Genomic DNA, 19,913 nt, shown 5'->3' with positions numbered 1-19,913 from the left:
GGAAAAAGTCAAGCCAGGAATGTTTTTTAGATTCCAAATTTTACGGATGTTTTTTGGAGGGAAATATCTAGATGTTCAGGAACTCAAAAATGTATTTTTTTTTTTCTTGAAATCAATAGTTTATTAAGAAAGGGGTTTTTATGAGTCGGCCGACACATATATATATCGATATGGGCCTGGGGATTCACCTTATCAATTATCAAACCAATGATTGGTTTTATTTGGCACTCGAATCAAATAAAATATGACTAAACCTAATATTTGTGAGGCAATTATTCTTTTGTTTCCTAAAATCAATGGAGTAAGACATCGATCTTTCATATCAATTCTCTTGATTGCATTATGGACTCTCCTGAAATAGCATTGGTGTACGTGTAAACTAGGTGCTCTACCTAATTGAGCTATAGCCCTACCCTTTAAAATTCATTTTAGATATGGATTTTTTATCTAATTTTTTTTATGGATTCATCAACGCCAAAGTGCTCATGAATATGAAAAGAAAAATACAATTTTAAAATTTATATTTTTTTTGGTATTTTTTGGTGCACCAACTATATGAAATCTATGGAGGGTACACTTCATACAACGTCCATCTTTACGTCCATCTTTATGATGAACGTTCGTGAGTTAGCGGGCTCTTGTGCATGCTGACTCATGCAGCACTTTTCCATCTAGTAATACTTAGATAGATTCTAAATATTTGAATTAAAAAAAAAATCTCATGAGTGTCTTGTTTGCTTGAAGTTGTTGTACAATATGCTCCTGGGTGCACCATAAATTTTGGTCAAATTTTCACCAGCATGATAGCAGCCTTTAATAGGACAAAGGTACTTTGCTTTAACGGATGAGGAACCATAGAGGGCGCTGACCATGCCATAAAGAACCATAGGGTGCATCTCTATCGTCCATTCATATCCGAATGAATGGATTGTTGCATCTAGACCGTTCATTAATAAATGGAGGCCCCACCTACTTATTTAGTTGCACTTGCTCAAGGTGGCAAACAAGAGTCACTTCAATATATTTGTGGCATTAGTCCTGCCAAATCAATAATAAAGGGGAATTTATTAAAATGTATTTAAGAGACAAACTATTTAACATATCATTTTTTTTATTTTGTTTCAAAAACCCTCTCAAAATATACATGATCATAAGTTGGAGTGGTTGAAAATCTATAAAATTTTAAATGGTTCAAAAGTTAGGTGTATCTCTTAAAATTTTCTAAAATTTTACAAGATTGTATACTACAAGATTATCACCTTTTTGTACGTAAAGTTCACATACACCATATGTGAAATTTAATCATTGGTGTATCACTCCTTATACAATGTCATTTTTATTTATTTATTTATAACTTGGAGCACTTCAATAATATAATCTTTACTGTTATATTTAATCCTGATTACTTAAGGTGATTGTGACCTTTTTATACCACAAGACTTATTGCATACTCTTCCCATATGATCACTTATTATATATCCTCCCAATATGACCTTTTTATACCAATCAACTAATTGTCTACTGTCGATTTACTCTAAGAAGGTCTTATTAGTATGATCAATGTCAGGCCGGTCATTGAATTGGCATGGGTTTTGGTTCAGTCATAAGCAGTCGAACCACTAGACAAACCGATTGGTCTAATGTTTTTTAGAAACTGAAAGAAAGTCCTATATCATAATTAAAAAATATAAAATATATAAAAAGATTTTCCCAACTTTGTTTAGATGGTTGAAATGGTCAAACCTTGCTGGTCTGACCGGCCAAAACCAGTCAAACATTAATTTTAATCAATTTTCAACCAAACCCGATTTTTTCTTTGGACCAAAACAATCAAAGTACTGGTTGGCATTCCAACCGGTTGAACTATATGTTCACTTTGGTCTTAATAACTATGGGTTTCTTATTACATGGGGAAATTTATCAAAATACTCATGATTGGGAGATGAACTATTCAACATTTTACTTATATATTTTAATTTAATTTTAAAAGATACATAATCATGAGTTATAATAGTTGTAAAAATATAAAATATTAAATAGCGCATCTATCTCTCACCGGCAACATCATGCAGTGCAAGTGCCATTAACTAGCTACCTTGAAATTATTATAGCCGTAAATGTTACATTGAAACCATTTGTCAATTTTTTTTGGTGTAGTTTCTATAAGGTTGCAACCTTAAACAATCCAATTAAGGCGCACCTCCAAATTTTATCATAACTTGTACTTTTGATGTAAAAAGTTCTTAGGATTATCTTAAAATCTATTTTCATATCTAATTATAAAATTTTAAACGCAAAAAATGGGTAAAATCAAGTAGATCCATAAACATATGAAAATTTTGAAAATGGACGATCTAGATAATGCACTATTTTTGGGGACTCAAAATATTTTTTGTTTTTCATATTCATACATCTCGATGTCGAGATGATCAATTATAGGGTTTTCAACATTAAAACGACCATTTCTTATGGATTTTTGAGGTGCATTTTTAATTCTACATTTTTAAGGTTGCAACCTTATATAAACGTTTTCCTTTTTCTTTTCTTTTTTTTTAAATATTGCCAACAAGCTTAAAGTGCAACAATTATTGCAAAGGGGACAAATATATCTCATGTTTTGTCAAAGGACAAGGTTTCTATGTGTCCTAGGAGTCACATATAGAGATGCCACCCCTCTTTTTTATTTATTTTTTAGATTGAGTTTGGACCTAATTTTTTAAGATATATAGTGCTTCTAACATGAAGATCATCAATATGTTTAAAAAAAATAAAAGCTAAAAGGATAATTTTTTGAAAAAAATTGAACTATTATATATTGTTCTTTTAGGAGGGACCACAACTTTACATCCATCTTAAAGGATGTTTGATACCTCGGGAGACGCAGCTAGAGAAATGCGTCCCCCGAGTTATAGACAACTATTCATTTGTCAAATTAAGATTAGGAAAGTCAGAAGTTCCTTTTGCTCTTTATTGTGATCACATGGCAAATAATTGCTAACTCGACGATTTAACAAAACCGAAATCGAGTTCAAACTCCCGAGTTCTTTTTTGCTTATTTACTCGACGCGGCTGTGGGACTCGTCTTATGTCTCCAAGTATGTTGATTTTAAAGGTGGATGGAGGTTATGGCAAAGTAACTTAAGGCATTGTTTGGGTTGCGCGCAAATTACCGATAGAGCATTTTTTTCATCTGTTCCCCCATATGTGGCATTTCGGACAGTGCCCATAGTTACAAAACATTGATTACTCTATTATTAAAAGGAAAAAGATTACATAAGGTTGAGGCCTTAAACAATTAAACTAAGGCACACCTCAACATTTCACTAGAAAAAGTTTTTTTGATACCCAAAGGCCCTCAAATCCGATCATCTCGACCTTGAGATACAAGAACATAAAAAAAAAGGACTTTAAATTTTAGAAATAGTGCATCTTGTAATGCATTATCTAGGTCATCAATTTTCAAGATTTTCCAAGTGTGCATAGATCTGTTTGATCAACACTGTTTTTGAAGCTTGAAATTTTTTAATTAGAGATAGAAGTAAATTTTCGGGCCTTCATAAAGATTTTCGGTTCTAAAACGACTTCTTTTGATACTATTTAAATGCCTTACGTTGATTGTTTAGGGCCTGGGCCTTGTACAAATCACACCCTTTAGGTCCCATTTGGATAGTTAAACAACTCCAACGAACAATGAAAATATCATTAAATGTGGATTTTTCTTTTAACACCTTAAAACACTATGTTAAAAGAGATTGTATGACCCAAACATTTGAACATACACTAAATTAACTAACTTTTGAACTTGTACTAAAATCACTATCATGAAGAATTCCAGGAAAAAACATAATTTGAAAACAAATCATAGAAACTATATTTCTTAAATACCATCCATGTGAATGGTGATTAAATCTAAGCTTAGAGGGATTTTTATCCCAAGTTTTGCAGATAACTTTATAGAATTAGATAAATAATAGTAAAAAACAAAAAGTGATTTTGAGTTCTTGACGACCTAGATCTCAGAGTCCATCAAATAAACTGTTTGCATTCGTTGATGAAGAGCGACTCATTTTGACTTTTTCTAAGGTACTATAGACACTCCTCCCAAAATTCGATTTATTCTAGAGTCCTTGAATCCTTAAGCACACTAGCACAATAGACCATACAACATAGCAAACTATAGTTCACACTAAACCATAGCCACCTTAAGAATGTTCTCTGAATACACCATAGAACTTAGGCGACCAACATCCAAATTAGGCAGGTCTAGATATGAAAGAAAACATTTCAAATTGACTGAAATCATAATGTATTGAGCATAGTTTGATAAAAAAATATCACAAAAATAAGAAGCACAAAATAAATAGCAAAAAAATAGGCCAAAAAACAACCCATCGATGTAGACCCTGTTACTAGGCCCATTGAGTAGTGACACGACCCGCACCGCTGTTTTATAGATGGTTTAGATCTGATTCGGATTGCTACCTTTATGTTTTAGCTGCATTTTCAGGATCACTTCCGGTCTATTTTCGGGGATCTTTAGAGACTGAAAACCCTAATTTTCACCTTCCCTCAAACCCTAGCTTGTCAATCACAAACTCGAGGAAACCCTAGGTAATTTCAAACCCTAGCTTATGCAAACACAGTAAACCCTAGAAAAGAAAAGAGCCTTTTCTAGCTAATCAAAACCTAGATATAAGTTCCTAGGCACAACTTTTCCAAGGAGTTCAAGAAAACTTCTAGATTTGCAAATCTCGAAGGCGCAAGAGGAAAAGTTGTTAATCTGATCTAAGCAACTCCGGGTGTTAGGCCTAAGGGCCGGCTTCCAGGAATTTTCGTCTTTTTAATCATTTGTTTCTTTATTTTATTTGTTATTTACTTTTTTTATTTCTGAAACCCTTTCAAAAGATCATTCCTCTTGCTTTCTAACTTATTCCCAAAGGTTTCTTCCTGTTTGCCCAGACCTAAGCCCACTGTAAATTAACGAGTTTGGATTCATTATGATATGGGATAGATCTCGAGTCTGTTTCCATCTCATATTGAGTGTAAACAGGTGCAAATTCATTTTTTTTTCTTTTGCCTTTTGATTGTTGGATAGACGAAGTATTTACAATGAATCTTGACCATTGAATGTGACACACCCAAAATATCAAATTTTTTTCAAAAGGAATTTTTTTGAATTTTGTTACACACCCAAGATATCAAATTTTATATCAAATGGTTATATGTAATTATGATCTCTAAATGGTCTCATTGTATAAAATTCCATATTATGTGTGCAACGACACCTTAATGAACAAGACTCTAAGTAAGGAAAAGTTATTTTTCAAAAATATTTATTTAAATCAAAATAATAATCATCAGATAATAATTTTTAAAAATTGGAAAATTAAAAGTACCATAATCATTGCTTTCACTTGACTATAAAAAATTCGAGAAGTATAAAAAACAAAGAATTCGTCTTAATTCTATGTATGCAAGGAAAACTTATTCATTAGACTATTCTAGAATTCATCCTAATTCTATGTGTGAAAAGAAACCCTGATATTTAGACTGACTTGTGCAAGAAAGATTCCAACTTTTTAAGATGAAAGAAAAAGAGTATCTTAAAGTTCTAAATCATGGAAAGTGTAGAAAGTAAAGAACCATTGCTTAATGATTATTGACAAATGAATATTTTCTTTAGTTATGGTATTGAGTGCGAGACACTGATTAGCCCTATCTACATCCAACTAGGTGTGGGTCCTGTTTGGACCTCTCCAAGGTTGGTGTAAACTCGGTATAGTGTAGGAAACTTGGACTTTGCAAGACTATCCCTCAAGGGTCTGAATATGGGCCCAGAACCCGATTAATTAGGTTTAGACCCTATCAAGTCGTGGTTGACCAAATCCAAACTTTGACCCATTTGTAGTCCTATATTTATGTAAAAAAGTAAATATATCATGGGATTGTCTGCAAAGGGAATATTTATCTTTTGTATATATTACGATCATTATTGTCCCTTAAATTTCAAAATTGATAATTGCAAGAGTGTCATTGAATAAGTATAAAGTTCCAAAAAAAAAATTCTCGTAGCTTGTGACTTACCCAAGCCATCCAATTTGACATCTGATGTGTGGGAATGATAGTGACCTCCATGTACCATTTGTAGACAATCTATGTATTAGAGAGTAAATATATTGCAGTCCAATATACAGTCATAAGACATGAAGGTGTACCACCAAAATGAACATATAGTTTGATGTAGTCTGTTGTACTTTTGTCTGATAGTTTAGTAGTACGAATTGAACTTGAGATGTAATGGCTATAGTCCATTGTACTTTTGTCTGATAGTTTAGTAGTAGGAATTAAACTTGAGATGTAATGTTGCTAACGTTAACTCCTAACCACTCAGTTCTAAGCCCAAGTCCAATGTAGGAAACTAAAAAAACATAGTGTTTAAATAGTCATAATCAAACTTCCCTAAAAAAAAAGAAAAATCTAAAACATCTTACTTTATAAAACAGAAAATGTTCTTATATCAATAATGGCGGGTTGCCAACAATATCTTAGCAGCTCCTCAACTATCAATATCAACAATGGAGAGTTAGAATTTCTAAACAGACTTTCAACTGTCTCTTGGTGATGACATGGAACGGTTAAAGAGTTTATGCATATTGTTTAGAAATCAAATGCTAACATAGTAGAAAAATCCTTGAAAACCTTTTGAAATTTGGGAAAATATCACTTAAGGCTCTTAAATACTAACATATTCAATCACATCGTTTTTTTTGTTTGTTAAGTTTAAGAAGTCCACACTCTCTGATGTACAACCCTTATCTCATGCCTTTTTTTTCTTTTCATGTTGCCCTTTTAAACTATAGTAGTTCCCAATAATACAGCAAGACTCAGGCCAATATTTATCAGTGAAAAACACCTTATGAGCTAGGTAGCTTTGAGCAACTGGACATTCTTTTACATATAATACATTTGAGTAACGTAAACATCTATGTGCTCAACCCGATAAGGATCGCTTCATAGCAATTCCTCAAATATCAATTCTGCCTCATCGAACTCCCTTAGATTATATTGGACAGTGGCAACTTGGGCTTGAATATAATCACTAAACCTGAAAATTCCTTGAAGAGAGTCACACTTTGAGACGGCTTCATTAAACATATTGAGTTTTAAATAGGCATTAGCGAGAAAAAAATATTTCATCCAGTGGTTTTTTAGGTTGAGACTGTTTAAGAATCATGCAAATACAAATGCTTAGATTTTTTTTTATTGTTTATTTTATAATTGACACTTCTATAGTTCTCCATGTATCATATGGAAAGAACCATGAGCTTAATTTGTTGGCATATGATGTAATTTCTTACTTTTTGAATAACATATATGAAAAGGTGTACACTAAGTTATGCTCGAGTCTGTTGGTGATTTTAATAAAAAAATTTCCTTATGTGCATCTAAGAAATCTCTTCCTTAAATTATTTAATACTTACTATATAATATAATTTCTTTCTTATGTGCATCTAACAAATCTCTGAAAAGACTAACCACAAGAAGGCAAGTTTGGATGAGCCATGGAGGGATTCTCTGTGCCCTTCCTGTTATCTAAGGTTAAAACTGGTTTTTAGGTGTTTTTGCATTTTCTTTCAAGGAGAACACATTGGATATTGTGAAGTACAAAATTCATTCATTTAAAGCGAAATACTTTATCATTAGATCTCCTTTGGATTCATTTAAAGCAAAATGCTTTGTTAGCCATAAGTTCATATAGAAATTTTGTTTTGTTCAGGTTGATTCAAGTATTTGATATGGGTCAATCCATTTCAGGCAGTATGTCATCTCCCACATTGTCAGATCAAGACAACATAAGGGACGACATTGAACGCGTCAAGCAAGATCACATGCTCGTAACCCCTCAAAAGAAATTTACAAATACAAAAATCAAAGAATCCCAAATTGGAATGAAGTTTGGTTATGAAGAAGATGCATGTGAATATTGCAGGGCATTTGCATTGGCACATGGGTTTGGCATTCGAAAAAGAACTACACACACTAATAAGGATGGACAAAGAATAGATAGAGAAATTAATTGCCATTGGGAAGGGTTTAGGGTTGCGAAAGATGTCGTACGTAAAGAAATATCCCTCAATCAAGGTGTGGATGAGAGGTTAAGCTATGCATAAGCTTAAATTCTACTGATGAGTGGGTAGTGACTAAGTTTATAAATGATCACAACCACGACCTTATCAGTCCAAGAAAAGCTAGACTAATTCGATCGTACCGAATAATATCGAATGCAACAAAGTTGATGATAAATTCTATGAGCTCGTCTTTGGTGAAATCTAGGAATATTTATGATATTTTTACAGAGCAAGCTGGGGGGATTGAGAATCTCCAATACTCACAAACAGATATCGAAAAAAATAGCAAATAACCATAGAAAATTGGAAGGAGAAGATGGCAATCATGCTATGTAATGGCTGAACAAAACGAAAGAATCAAATCCTTTATTTTTCTATAGGGTTAAATTAGATGAAGATGGTCATCTAATCAGTATGCTATAATCAGTATGCTATGGGTAGATGCCATGTCAAGGGTGTTGTACCATTACTTTTCAGACGCGGTGACTTATGATACGACATACAAGACGAACTTATTTGGCATTCCCTTTGCTCCCATACTTGGTGTGAATCACTGATCAGGATCATGCAATTACTACTGATCAGGATCATGCAATTACTACTGCAGTGAAACAAGTTCTAAAAGAAAATAGGTATCACTATTGTAAATGGCACATACTTGCAAAGGTGAAAGAAAAATTGTGCCATGTATTGCGTTAGCATCCCACTTTTCCAGAAATTTTTAAGAAGTATATAACAAGCCCAATTGTAGAAGAGTTTGAGACATATTGGAAATCCCTTATTGAGAAATATAATCTTCAACAAAATAAATGGTTTATTAGAATATACAATTGTCGAATGCAATGGGTTGATGCATATGTTACTGATGCACTCACAGTCGGTACGTCAACAACTCAAAGAAGTGAAGGCGTGAATAAACACTTTAAGATGTACTTAACTCCCACAACAAGCTTGTACTCTTTGTCGGAAATTACTCAAAAAGTACATGAAAAGAAGCTTTACAAAATAAGGGTGAATGACTTACAGAACATGAATTCTACTCTTGTTTTGAGGACCTCTACCTTCATAGAGGCACAAGTTTCGAAGATCTGTACACACAAAATGATGAAATTTTTTGAGGAAGAAGTTGCAGATTCCACAAATTACAAGATTGAAGCCATTGAAGACAATGACACTATTGTCACCTATAAGGTGATAAAACCTGGAAGTGGAACAAGGGTATTTGTTGTGGAATTCAACACTCATAATCAAACTGCTTCTTGCTTCTTGTACTTGCCACTTGTATGATAGGTTTGGCATTCTTTGCAAGCATGTGTTTAGAATCTTTTCGGTGAATAATATTTTTGAGATCCCATAACATTTCATACTGAATCAATGGAAAAAGGACGTGCTGAAAGGGGTTGTAGTTCCATGGGGTTATGAAACTTTTCAGCAGAAGTATCTTTTTAATATTCAACATTTCAACTATGTTCCTATGATAAACTCTTTGATATTTCAATAGTTAAACGACAGTGACTTCAAGTACCATGTCCTGCTCATATAGATGCTAATGAGATGCCCCGGATCAGAACCCATTTCCCATAACCTTTTGAGCTCTCAACTATCACTGTTCAGAAAAGGAAATGCACGAATGCCTAGTGTAAGGGGCCTATCCACGCATAACTTTGAGGCCAAAAAAATGAGAGACCTTGTTTTTTTTTAATGCAAAATGTAGTTTATTTACGACTAAGTTAGAGAAGTATACCTTACTCCTTTTTTATAAGGACAAAGAAATATGCAATATGAAATACTAAACTCAAAGCTAATATGAATATAATTACACGCTTATCAAAATTCTTTTGGGAAGTTAAACATTGTTGGTTCTCTAATAACTTTATCAATGACTCGAAGTTGGATGTCGTTGGCTCCAATATGTTGCAGTTTTGGGAGTACCGGAGATGCATATCGACACACCCATTCTATAAATTATATGATTTGCACTTAAGGTACTTCCTGTTTGGATTATGTTCTCTTCTAGATGTGTATATCTCATATTTGTGGCCACAATTTCTACAAATCTTGTCTGGATATGCCATGGTATTGCTTGTGGATGAACTTGCCATCTTCCCACCTACACCAACTAGAACACAATTTTACATCAGATTACAAGCAATTAGAACACAAATTCACAAACTAAACTAGAAGATTCAAATTACAAGCAAAGCAACTCTGCCCCATATATTTTACATCAGAGAGTATGGACTTCTTAAACTTAACAAACAAAAGAAATCGTGTGATTTTCCTAGAATACACAAAGAAAAAAAAGAAATAGTAAGCTATACCCTTACATGACCAACCCTTCTCTCTTGCCTTTTCGATCTTCTCATATCCCAAATCGACAGGCTTCTTCCCACCATAATCCGCAGCCGATGACTTATACCTAGTCATGAATAAATTCCACACTAAAAGCATGGAAAGTGTAGCTATGGCTCCTATGCCTGTACCCCAAATAAGTGCAGCATGAGTTTTGCATATTACATTTATTCTCCTTCCAAAACTTCCATTTTTCACTTCAAATGTCCTTGGATCAACTGGCATAGAATGCAAGTTCTTCCACTTGTACCCAACATCAAAGCTCCATGAGTAAATGGCACTGGCTTGAGTCGAGTTCCCATTTGAACCAGTGATACCCAACATCAAAGCTCCTGAGTCTTGCTGCATTATTGGGAACTATTATAGTTTAAAAGGGCAACATGAAAAGGCCATCTTATATTTTCGTCTGGCATTGAGATTGAACCATAAATATTTATCGACATGGTCATCTATTAGGGAGATAAAACCAAAGCCGAGAGAGAGAGAAAGAGGAGGAGCGTACCTGGTTCAGCGGTATTGCGCGCAAGAGGGTGCAACAATCTTGAGCGCGAGAGAGTGCAGCGGCAAGAAAGACCCTGGTTTTGTTGTGGTTTTGCAAAGGTTGGAGGATGAAGAGCAAGGTTTTGTTGGGCGGAGAGAGAGAGGATGAGATAGGGAAGGGCGAGGGTCTTGTAGCAAGCATAGTCACATTGAGAAAGGAAGAGGCAGGGCAAGGCGAGGGTTTTGGCGTAGGCATGTCACATTGAGAGAGGAGGAGGCAGGGTAGGGCGAGGGTTTTACCGTAGGCAGCAGGGAGAGAGAGAGAGAGAGAGAGAGAGAGAGAGAGAGAGGAGGAGGAGGCAGGCACAGGGGAGAGAGAGAGAAGAGGAAGAGCACGGCAACATCAAATATGATAAGAGAGAGAGTATTGAGGTGAGAGAAAAAGCCATCCTCTACCAAGTGTTAGGAGAGAGGATGTCACATTAATGAGAAAAAGACTTTTGAGGTGAGAGAAAAGCCCACCCTATATCAGCTGTCAGGAGAGAGAGGACATTACATTAATGGAACAGTTTGAATTTTACAACAGTATCGCAGTCGTTCATTCCATGACCAGTGGTTAATCACCGTTGGTGTATTCTCCTTAAATACGCTAGGGTGCTTACCCTTAGCTTTTTCTATATATATATATATATATATATATATGCAGTTTATATAGAGCCTACCTTCAAATAGTGTCGAGAAATGTGCTTTCAACACTAGAAATCTTTGTGATAGCATTAAATATATTTTTACTTTTATTTATAAATTTAAAGCTTCAAAAATAGTGTAGATCGACAGATCTATGAAAACTTGAAAATATTGAAAATTGATGGTCAAAAAATGCATTACATTTTCAAAACTTGAAATCCATTTTTTTCTCATGTCCATGCATCTTGATGTCGAGATGATCAATTTCAGGATATGTGGGCATCAAAACAATCTCTACTAGTAAATCTTTTGAGGTAGGCTCTAATTTGATTGTTTAGAGCCTCAGCTCTATATAAAATTTTCCGAATATATATATATATATATATATATATATATATATATATATATATATATATATATGGGAAATATTGGCGTAGGCCCACTAGCCTACAGTTACACATAGGTCCAATAGGTCAGATTGAATCTGGGTCGATCCAAAAATCACAATTGCATTTCTTATTTGAATTTTAATTTTTTTTTATATAAATTGAAATCACTTAAAATTTTGAGCATGTGTTCTTTAAAAATATTAGAATCCAATAAAAATATCAAAAAAATATTTCGTGAAAAATACATTAACCAAAATACCTCCAAAAGTTTTCAAGGGTATTTTGGTTAATTTATATTTTGTAAAATATTTTTTTAATATTTTTAGTAGGTACGCGTTTATGAGAAGAATAGAAGCCTAAAATTTCACATGATTTGAAATTGTAGAAAAAAATAAAATTCAAATATAAAATGAAGTCGTGTCCATCGAATCGGCTCAGATTAAATTTGGGTCATTGCACCTATATGTAGCTGTAGGTTAATGGGCCTACGCCAGCATTTCCCTGGCAGTTGATTTTAATGAGAGAGAGAGAGACTAAATTTGCAGTGGATTTTAATGAGAACTAGTTTTTCTTTTGCCTAATGTTGTTGTGTGCTAAAAAAAAAAGAAGTATAAACTTGCTTTTTCTGTTTTGTTAAAATTATCTATATGATTAAGTAGTTAATATGTTAAGTATATACCAAGTAATGACCTTGTATGACATGACAAATTGACTCAAGTGAGCCTTTGGTCAAAGTGATGTGTAAAGTTCGGAGCCCCAAGTCAAGGAATTACACTTGCCATTACATGTTTTAAGACCAAAAACTGTAAATCCACTAAGTAAATTCAACAAGTAGGCCACCCAAGACTTTACATGGCTTTTCAGTGATTAGAAAGAAGTTACTGTTGTCAGTCAATTGGGCTGCTTGCATAGAGAACCATTTACATGCACATGAAGCTAAGTAACAGGGAGTTTACAAATATTTCATCAACCTTTATGTGATAATGATGGTTTGTTTTCAAAATGTAATAAATGATTTGTATATTACAAACCATCTCCAATTCCAGGCTTTCCACAAGGCCATTCATTCTTGAAAAGACATCCTCCTCTACCATAACAAAAACCAATTTCAATTCTTTCATGAGAGTTACAAAGGAAAAAGCTAGATATATATTGAAGCACCTGCTAAGGGAAAAAAAAAGGAAAGGAAGATGTCTATTAACTATCAATTGAAGACCATAATACACCAAGCAGGGCATCAATAGAAAGCCTTCCTAATTTATTTATTTATTTATTTTGGGTAAGTTTTCCTAAAATTCTCTAGAGCTACATAACTAACTTAAGCCTTCCTAAAATCCTCAAGATACACATAAACAAGTAAATTAAGCCTTGAAATTGCATAAAATGAAGCCAAATGTTGCAGCTTTTATGTAAGGAGATAAGCCAAATGAGAACATTCTTCAATTTCAAATAACTAAATAAGTAGATATGGTTCACTTATTACTGACCTTTTTTAAAGGATACATGTAACTTATACATGCATAAATTACATGAGCATTGAACCATTTCATCCAATAAAAGAAAATGAGGTGAAAGATTATGTACTTGTAGTTACCTATGTAAAGAAGAATGTGAAGCATTAGAAGGCCATGAGGAAAGATTAAATGGGAAACATTTAACCAATAAAACATCATATACCCATCTAGATCAAATTCACAGATGGCATGATCTAGCAGCAATGATTAAAAAACACCCTTTTCTCTGAATGGCCATTAAGTTGCCCTAGCAAAGATACACCAAATTCATTGTACCCTCAATGGGGTAAAGGATAAAGGTTGACAAAAAGCTTATGGTGCATTCCACACAAGAGAAACAATCAGACAAGTCCTAGAAAGATAATCAGAAGTTAGGTTTTTTATTATAAGAGGCAACCACATACCATATCTCAATAGTTCTAGAAAGATAATCAAAAGTAAGAGTTATATTACAAGGGGCAACCACATTCCATATTTCAATTCCCACTTGCAAGAATATACCAATTGGATGAAGGATAAATTAAGCGTTTACTATGGAGAAGTTCAAAATGCATTAGAATAAGAAAGAGATCTTATGCATTATGCAATGCTATATCTAGAAAAGATTTGCAATCCATAAAAAAATCAAGATAAAATGGACCTATCTGTATGCATTCCTGTTGCAAGCCAATTTTGCTGAAGAATTCATGAACATGTGAAGGGTAACATAACTAATCACCATCATGATGATCACATTACAGAAAGTAAGTCACATTATGATATACAAGAACCAAGCACTCTGGGTTGACTCCATATAGATTAATATAGCCACCAACTCCAGCAAAACAAAGTCAGACATGGGGGAGTTTCATATGGATACCAAGTTTCAAATTCATTGAAAACCACGACTCTTTCTCTCTCTCTCTCTAAAGTTAACATTCCCATAAAAGTTACAGTAAACCCAGTCCCATGGTAAAATTCAACATAAAGCTCATTGACCATGTTTCCCTCTCTTTTGTCCTTGCTTATGTATTGCTGCAAAGTCTAGTGAAATTGATCCCAACTAATCTCCATCTCAAGTCACAGACAAAGCCAACTTTGAATTCAGTGCCCACAGTTTTGTTGGGTTGCTAAAAATATCAGACTCAGACCATTGAGAAGTGCACTAATGTCACCTCATTGTCCAAGCAAACATACACACACTCTCTCTCTCTCTCTTCCCCCCTTCTTTCTATCTCAAGATAGAGAAGTGCCCACTTTCATAATGGGTTCATCTTTTGCTCCCTACCCCACAAGTTTTCTCTCTCTAAGTAAGTGGCATGTCATCACTGTCACACACCAATAGTTCAGTTCATACTGCCTGTGTAGATGCCAACAACCCATCAATAGAAAAAACATTCCAATAACCCCACAAGGTACAACCTATGTGTCCAACCCCATTATTAAAGTAAAAAAAAAAAAGAACATAAACAATCCCATATAATTCAGTGTTAAAAAAAAACATGACCACAAAGGCTGGTGTTGAAGTCAAGGACATAAAAATCATGTAAATTATCAAACATGAATGTACATTATGAGAATATTTATTCGTTATTATAGGAAGTCGCAGTTATCCTTAGCTAGTAGATGTCAAAATGGATGGTTTGGGTAAGTCACAAAGTTTGAAAAAAACCGTTTTTGAACTTTTAGTCTAGTCGATAATATTTTTACAGCCACTCAATTTGAAATCTAATGAATAAAAGTGATTGTGTCCCTCCATGTACCAAAAAAAAGTATTCGAAAAATCCAATCGTAGTTAGAAATAGGCCGGTGGCCGGTTTTAGGTAATCGGTAAACCGGCTAGTTTAAAAAGATTTTTTTAAAAAAAGAAAAAATACAAAAAAATCAAAAAAAATATGAAAAGTATATTTAAAGCATGATTAAACAAAGTACATCCAAATGAAGTTGACAATTTAGTGAAAAAATGGATTCCAAAAAACTGATTTATACCCAAGGGTATTTTTAAAATTTTTTGAAACATATGAGAAAATTTAAACAAAAATATTTCAAAACACTTTCCAATCTATATAAAAATGATAAAAATAATTTAAAAAAACAAATTGCAAACAAATCCCTTATTTTTTGGGACTTTATACAAATGTGTTTGAATTTTTTTTAAATACCAATACCAAAACCGGCCAAAACTAGATTGGTCAGTAACCAGTTCCAGTTTGATCAGCCGGTTCCGAATTGGACCGGCCGAGTTTAAAAACATTAACCAAAAGTAATTGATCTCTTTTTATACATTTTCTTATCAAACAACCCATGAAGTAAACTAACTCAATTGATCATGCAAACGACGCTCTCTCTCTCAAAGGCCTTTTTAAGTAAAGAATGACAAGAAAGATGGTAAATTGGCAAACAACCCATAAAGTAATTCATTTGGTTGCACAACCCATGTACTTTCTCCCTCTTTTATTTTCCTTTTTTTTTTTTCTTCTTTCTTCTTTTTTGAAGTTTTTAACAATGAGAATGGAGCTTAGGACTTTATACAGAGAAATCGAATTGGTTACACAACCCAAGCTCTCTCTCTCTCTCTCTTTCTCTCAATGAGCAAAGCATGACTATAATGAAATGCCAAGTGTTAGCATTAAAAAAGCCTCAAGATAAAAATATGCACTAACCTGGAGTTCATAAATACATCTCTCTCTGTGAATTGCCCAAAACATGACCATATTATAATCAAATGCCAAGTGTAGCACCAAACCAGCATAGAGATAAACACAAACACTAACCATGAGCCCACTAATGCATTTACCCCAAATTTGGACATATGCACAAATGGGGTCTTATAGATTAGCCCCATTACTGTATTGCTGTAGTAGAAAAAGCCATTAAATAAAAGTTAGGCAAATGGGCACTCACCACCTCACAAGAACTGCATGAAAGAGATGGCATAATTTATTCTTTTGACTTTGGAGAAATACTTTACACACATGACAGAGAAACCTCATAAAAGCCATTGAGAAAACTATTATATAAAGGACCCCTAGGGTCCTGGCTCTTGCCCATGACCAAATTTGGGGTCTCAAAATTGCAGAGGAGCCATTGTTTCAGAGATGGGTTTTCCAAGTAGAAGGGGATTGGTTCATCTGTTACTGATCTTTTTGTTCTTTTTGCACCTTATCTCTTCAAAAGCTGTTCCTTTATCGAGTAACTCTCTCTCTCTCTCTCTCTCTCTCCCTCTCTCTCTAATGATGGTATTAAATTGCATGGATTCTCTTTCTGTAATTTTTTTTAATGGTTTAATTTGCATGGAATCTCTCTTTCTCTCTGATCTTAGTACCATGTGATAAAATTTTCCTCTGATTCTTAGTATTATTAGGGAGTTCCCTCTCTCTCTCTCTCTAAATTAAATTCCTATGGACTCTCTCTCTCTCTGATCTTATTATTACATGATAAATATTGTCTCTGATCTTAGTAATTAGTATTTTTATGGAATGCTCTCTCTCATATAATTATGTCAAAAATGTTTAATCTCTCTCTCTCTCTCTAAGACAATCATCTGAAAAAAGTCTAGTTTTGTTATTGGTCTCTCTCTCTCTCTCTCACTAATCATCATCTGAAAAGAGTTTAGTTATGTTATCGGTCTCTCTCTCTCTTAATTATTGAAAAAATAATAATTTCATTAATGGCTTTCCAGGAAGCATCTCATTGTTGGAAGAAGACCAACCTACAGTACTGGAAACGGCGCAGCAGGTAACTTCTATGTGCATAAATAAATGGACGGTCTAGATCAGAACCATCTCTTCATCTCACGGTTCATATTTCTCAAGAACGGGCTCCAATTGGACGGCCAGGATCTAAGAGTTGGTCAAATCGTAGATCTTGGTCCTCCAAATGGCCGACATTTTTCACACGTGTCATAGGGAAGACTTTCTCAATGTGCACATGTGTGTAGATTTGTCGGTAGATCAAGTGTCATATGTGTGATCCAATGGTGGATATATTTTCCTTCAGGAAAACGATCCAGGCCGTCCATTCTAGTAGATCAATTACTCTCCTCTCTTCGTATAAGATGTACACGTATACGTTGGTTTGTATATTAAGTATAAATATTATTACAAAAAAGTCAAAATCACAATCACTTTTAGCAATCAAATTATGTTAATGGAAGAATGATAGTAATTGTATCCTGAGTTCTCAATAAAATGACTTTAGAACTTTATGTAAAAGAAAGACTGAAACAAACTTGGATGCATGATCTTCGCATTTAATGGCTAGTTGTGACTTTCTTGAACCATAGGCAATGTATCTTATAGCATGAATGTCTATCACTATTGATATTGCACTTCAAAGAATTAAGACTAAAGAAAATGAATTGCATATTATAAGGCTATTTGTTTTTGTTACAAAAATGTTTATAATTAAAATTTGAAACCTAACAACTTAGATTACACCCCAAAATTCAAAAAATAAAAAACTCTTGAGGTCAACTCTAGTTGTCCAATTTCACATCCAATGATCAAAATTAATTGTATAATTTTTCATATAGCCACGACTATTTTTTAACTCAACCAATATTTGGCACATCTGCACTAAGTGAAGGGCAACTCATCTATCAAAGCCACATAATCATTCACTTTGCTCATAATCATTCATTTAATTAAGGAATATGAAAAAATTTATTGTCTCTTTTGTACAGGTTTATGATGGAGATTTATTTGAGGAAAACACAATCCATGGTCGGATATTGATCGAAACTAACGATTATCCGGGTTCAGGGGCCAATAGTCGCCATGACCCTAAAACTCCGGGGCGAAGGTGAAATAAATTGAACAGGAACACAGTCCAGTGCCCTAAAGACATAAATCCTGTATAATACTCATCACTCAACCTGCTTCCCTTCAAGTGCCATTGACAAACATCTCTCAAGCTGCTCCTTTCCCTCTTCCTTTCTAGTGCCATTGACAAATGTTGCAGAGCTTTTTTCTTGTCAACCATTAAGTTTGGTGTTATGATCCCATGGTGTATGCTCTTTTTGTTATTGTGTCCACCATTAAGTTTGGTGTTATGATCCCATGGTGTATGCTCTTTTTGTTATTGTGTCCACCATTAAGTTTGGTGTTATGATCCCATGGTGTATGCTCTTTTTGTTATTGTGTCCACCATTAAGTTTACTGTTCATTGTCATTTAGACTAGAAAAAGAGTTTTGAGGGATTGATGTTAGACCTTTTGTAATTTGGACCCTAGAAATAACATTATGTATAAAGAGAAGCACTTTGAGATAATAAATTCAACATTGTTATCTCTCTCTCTCAAGCTTAAACAGAATAAACAGGAAATGGAAGACAGATAAATGAGTAGAGAAAGTTTGAACACAAAAGACAAGGGAATTATGATTTATTGAAGAGCACTACTGAGGGTAATGGTAGGAAATTAATACAGGGGAGCAATGACCATACGTGTATTTTTGTCCCCTTTATAGACAAGGCTGGGAATGGGCCAGGCTAGGGCTGCCTCGAGCCCGGTCTGGGACCCTAATCGCTGCCCCTGGCCTGGCATCGACATTATTATTATTATTTTTTCTAAAATCATGAGAAGAAAATTAAAAAATGGCAGGGCTGGACCGAGCCAAACCATAACTTATGGCCCAGGTCTGGTCCAGCCTAGACAATGGCCCCTGCCCTCGAACCAAATCTAGTGGCTTGGGCCCAACCTATTCTAAGTTGGGTCTACCGGGCTCAGTTTGGGCTGTCGAGCCCATTACCATCCCTCTTTATACAGTCTTGATTATCTAGAATTCTGCATGTCAACCCATATTTGTAAATCATTTTGTATCTAATGAAATGCATATGTTTTTACCCATCGAGAAAAAAAATAAAGGAAATTAGAATCACCATATTACCCTTGTCAAGGCTACTAGCTCAAGGAACAAGCATTTCTCACTCTTTTTTTTTTTTTTTTTTATCTTCTAGAAAAGCATTTCTCACCTTTTTTTTTTTTTTTATACCCTTGTCAAGACTTCTAGCTCAAGGAACAAGCATTTCTCACTGTCTTCTTCTTTCTTTTTTTTCTTTTTTTTCTTTTTTTTGCAAAAGCATTTCTCACTTTTTTTTTTATAAGAAATGGAATTACTAAACAAAAGGTAGAACTTGGGATTGTCTACAAGAGAACATTTATCTTTTGTACATATAGGTCAAAATCATTTTTGTCTTTTATATTTCAAAATAGATGGTTGTAAGAGTGTCATTAAATATACTCAAAGTTCCAAAAAAACATTTCTCGGATTTCGTGACTCACCACAAGCCATCTAATTTGGCATCTAATGAGTGTGAATGATTGTGACCTCTATATACAAAAGATAAATTGTCTCCTTGTGGACAATTCTATAACAATATCC

At 34.1% G+C, this 19,913-nt stretch overlaps 2 protein-coding genes across 2 annotated transcripts; one reads left to right on the top strand and one right to left on the bottom strand.

Moving 5' to 3' along the window:
• Positions 1-9,996: 9,996 nt before the first annotated feature.
• LOC110006451 (uncharacterized) lies at positions 9,997-11,611 on the bottom strand. Its single transcript, XM_020661920.2, has 3 exons — positions 10,984-11,611; positions 10,457-10,823; positions 9,997-10,248 (listed from the first exon to the last, which is right to left on the bottom strand). The coding sequence occupies exons 1-3, from the start codon at positions 11,215-11,217 to the stop codon at positions 10,088-10,090; spliced, it is 762 nt and encodes a 253-aa protein (XP_020517579.1). The 5' UTR covers positions 11,218-11,611; the 3' UTR covers positions 9,997-10,087.
• Positions 11,612-16,472: 4,861 nt separating this feature from the next.
• LOC105421895 (uncharacterized) lies at positions 16,473-18,818 on the top strand. The gene is made up of 3 exons (XM_011630965.3): positions 16,473-16,722; positions 17,213-17,268; positions 18,215-18,818. The coding sequence occupies exons 1-3, from the start codon at positions 16,629-16,631 to the stop codon at positions 18,335-18,337; spliced, it is 273 nt and encodes a 90-aa protein (XP_011629267.1). The 5' UTR covers positions 16,473-16,628; the 3' UTR covers positions 18,338-18,818.
• The last annotated feature ends 1,095 nt before the right edge of the window (positions 18,819-19,913 follow it).

Source organism: Amborella trichopoda, chromosome 1, assembly GCF_054954075.1.
Source record: "Amborella trichopoda isolate Santa Cruz 75 chromosome 1, AtrichopodaSantaCruz75HAP2 v2.0, whole genome shotgun sequence".
Lineage (NCBI taxonomy): Eukaryota > Viridiplantae > Streptophyta > Magnoliopsida > Amborellales > Amborellaceae > Amborella > Amborella trichopoda.
The sequence above is the reverse complement of the archived record's forward strand: the minus strand, read 5'-3'. Positions and strand labels throughout refer to the sequence as shown.

Bases quoted from the DNA above. Each gene is read 5' to 3' on its own strand.
- LOC110006451 (XM_020661920.2), bottom strand. From the start codon at position 11,217: ATGCCTACGCCAAAACCCTCGCCTTGCCCTGCCTCTTCCTTTCTCAAT. The intron at 10,824-10,983 runs GTACGCTCCTCC...CCAATAATGCAG, and splicing joins GCGCAATACCGCTGAACCAG to CAAGACTCAGGAGCTTTGAT. The intron at 10,249-10,456 runs GTAAGGGTATAG...ATTGTGTTCTAG, and splicing joins AAGAGAGAAGGGTTGGTCAT to TTGGTGTAGGTGGGAAGATG.
- LOC105421895 (XM_011630965.3), top strand. From the start codon at position 16,629: ATGGGTTTTCCAAGTAGAAGGGGATTGGTTCATCTGTTACTGATCTTT. The intron at 16,723-17,212 runs GTAACTCTCTCT...ATGGCTTTCCAG, and splicing joins AAAAGCTGTTCCTTTATCGA to GAAGCATCTCATTGTTGGAA. The intron at 17,269-18,214 runs GTAACTTCTATG...TCTTTTGTACAG, and splicing joins TACTGGAAACGGCGCAGCAG to GTTTATGATGGAGATTTATT.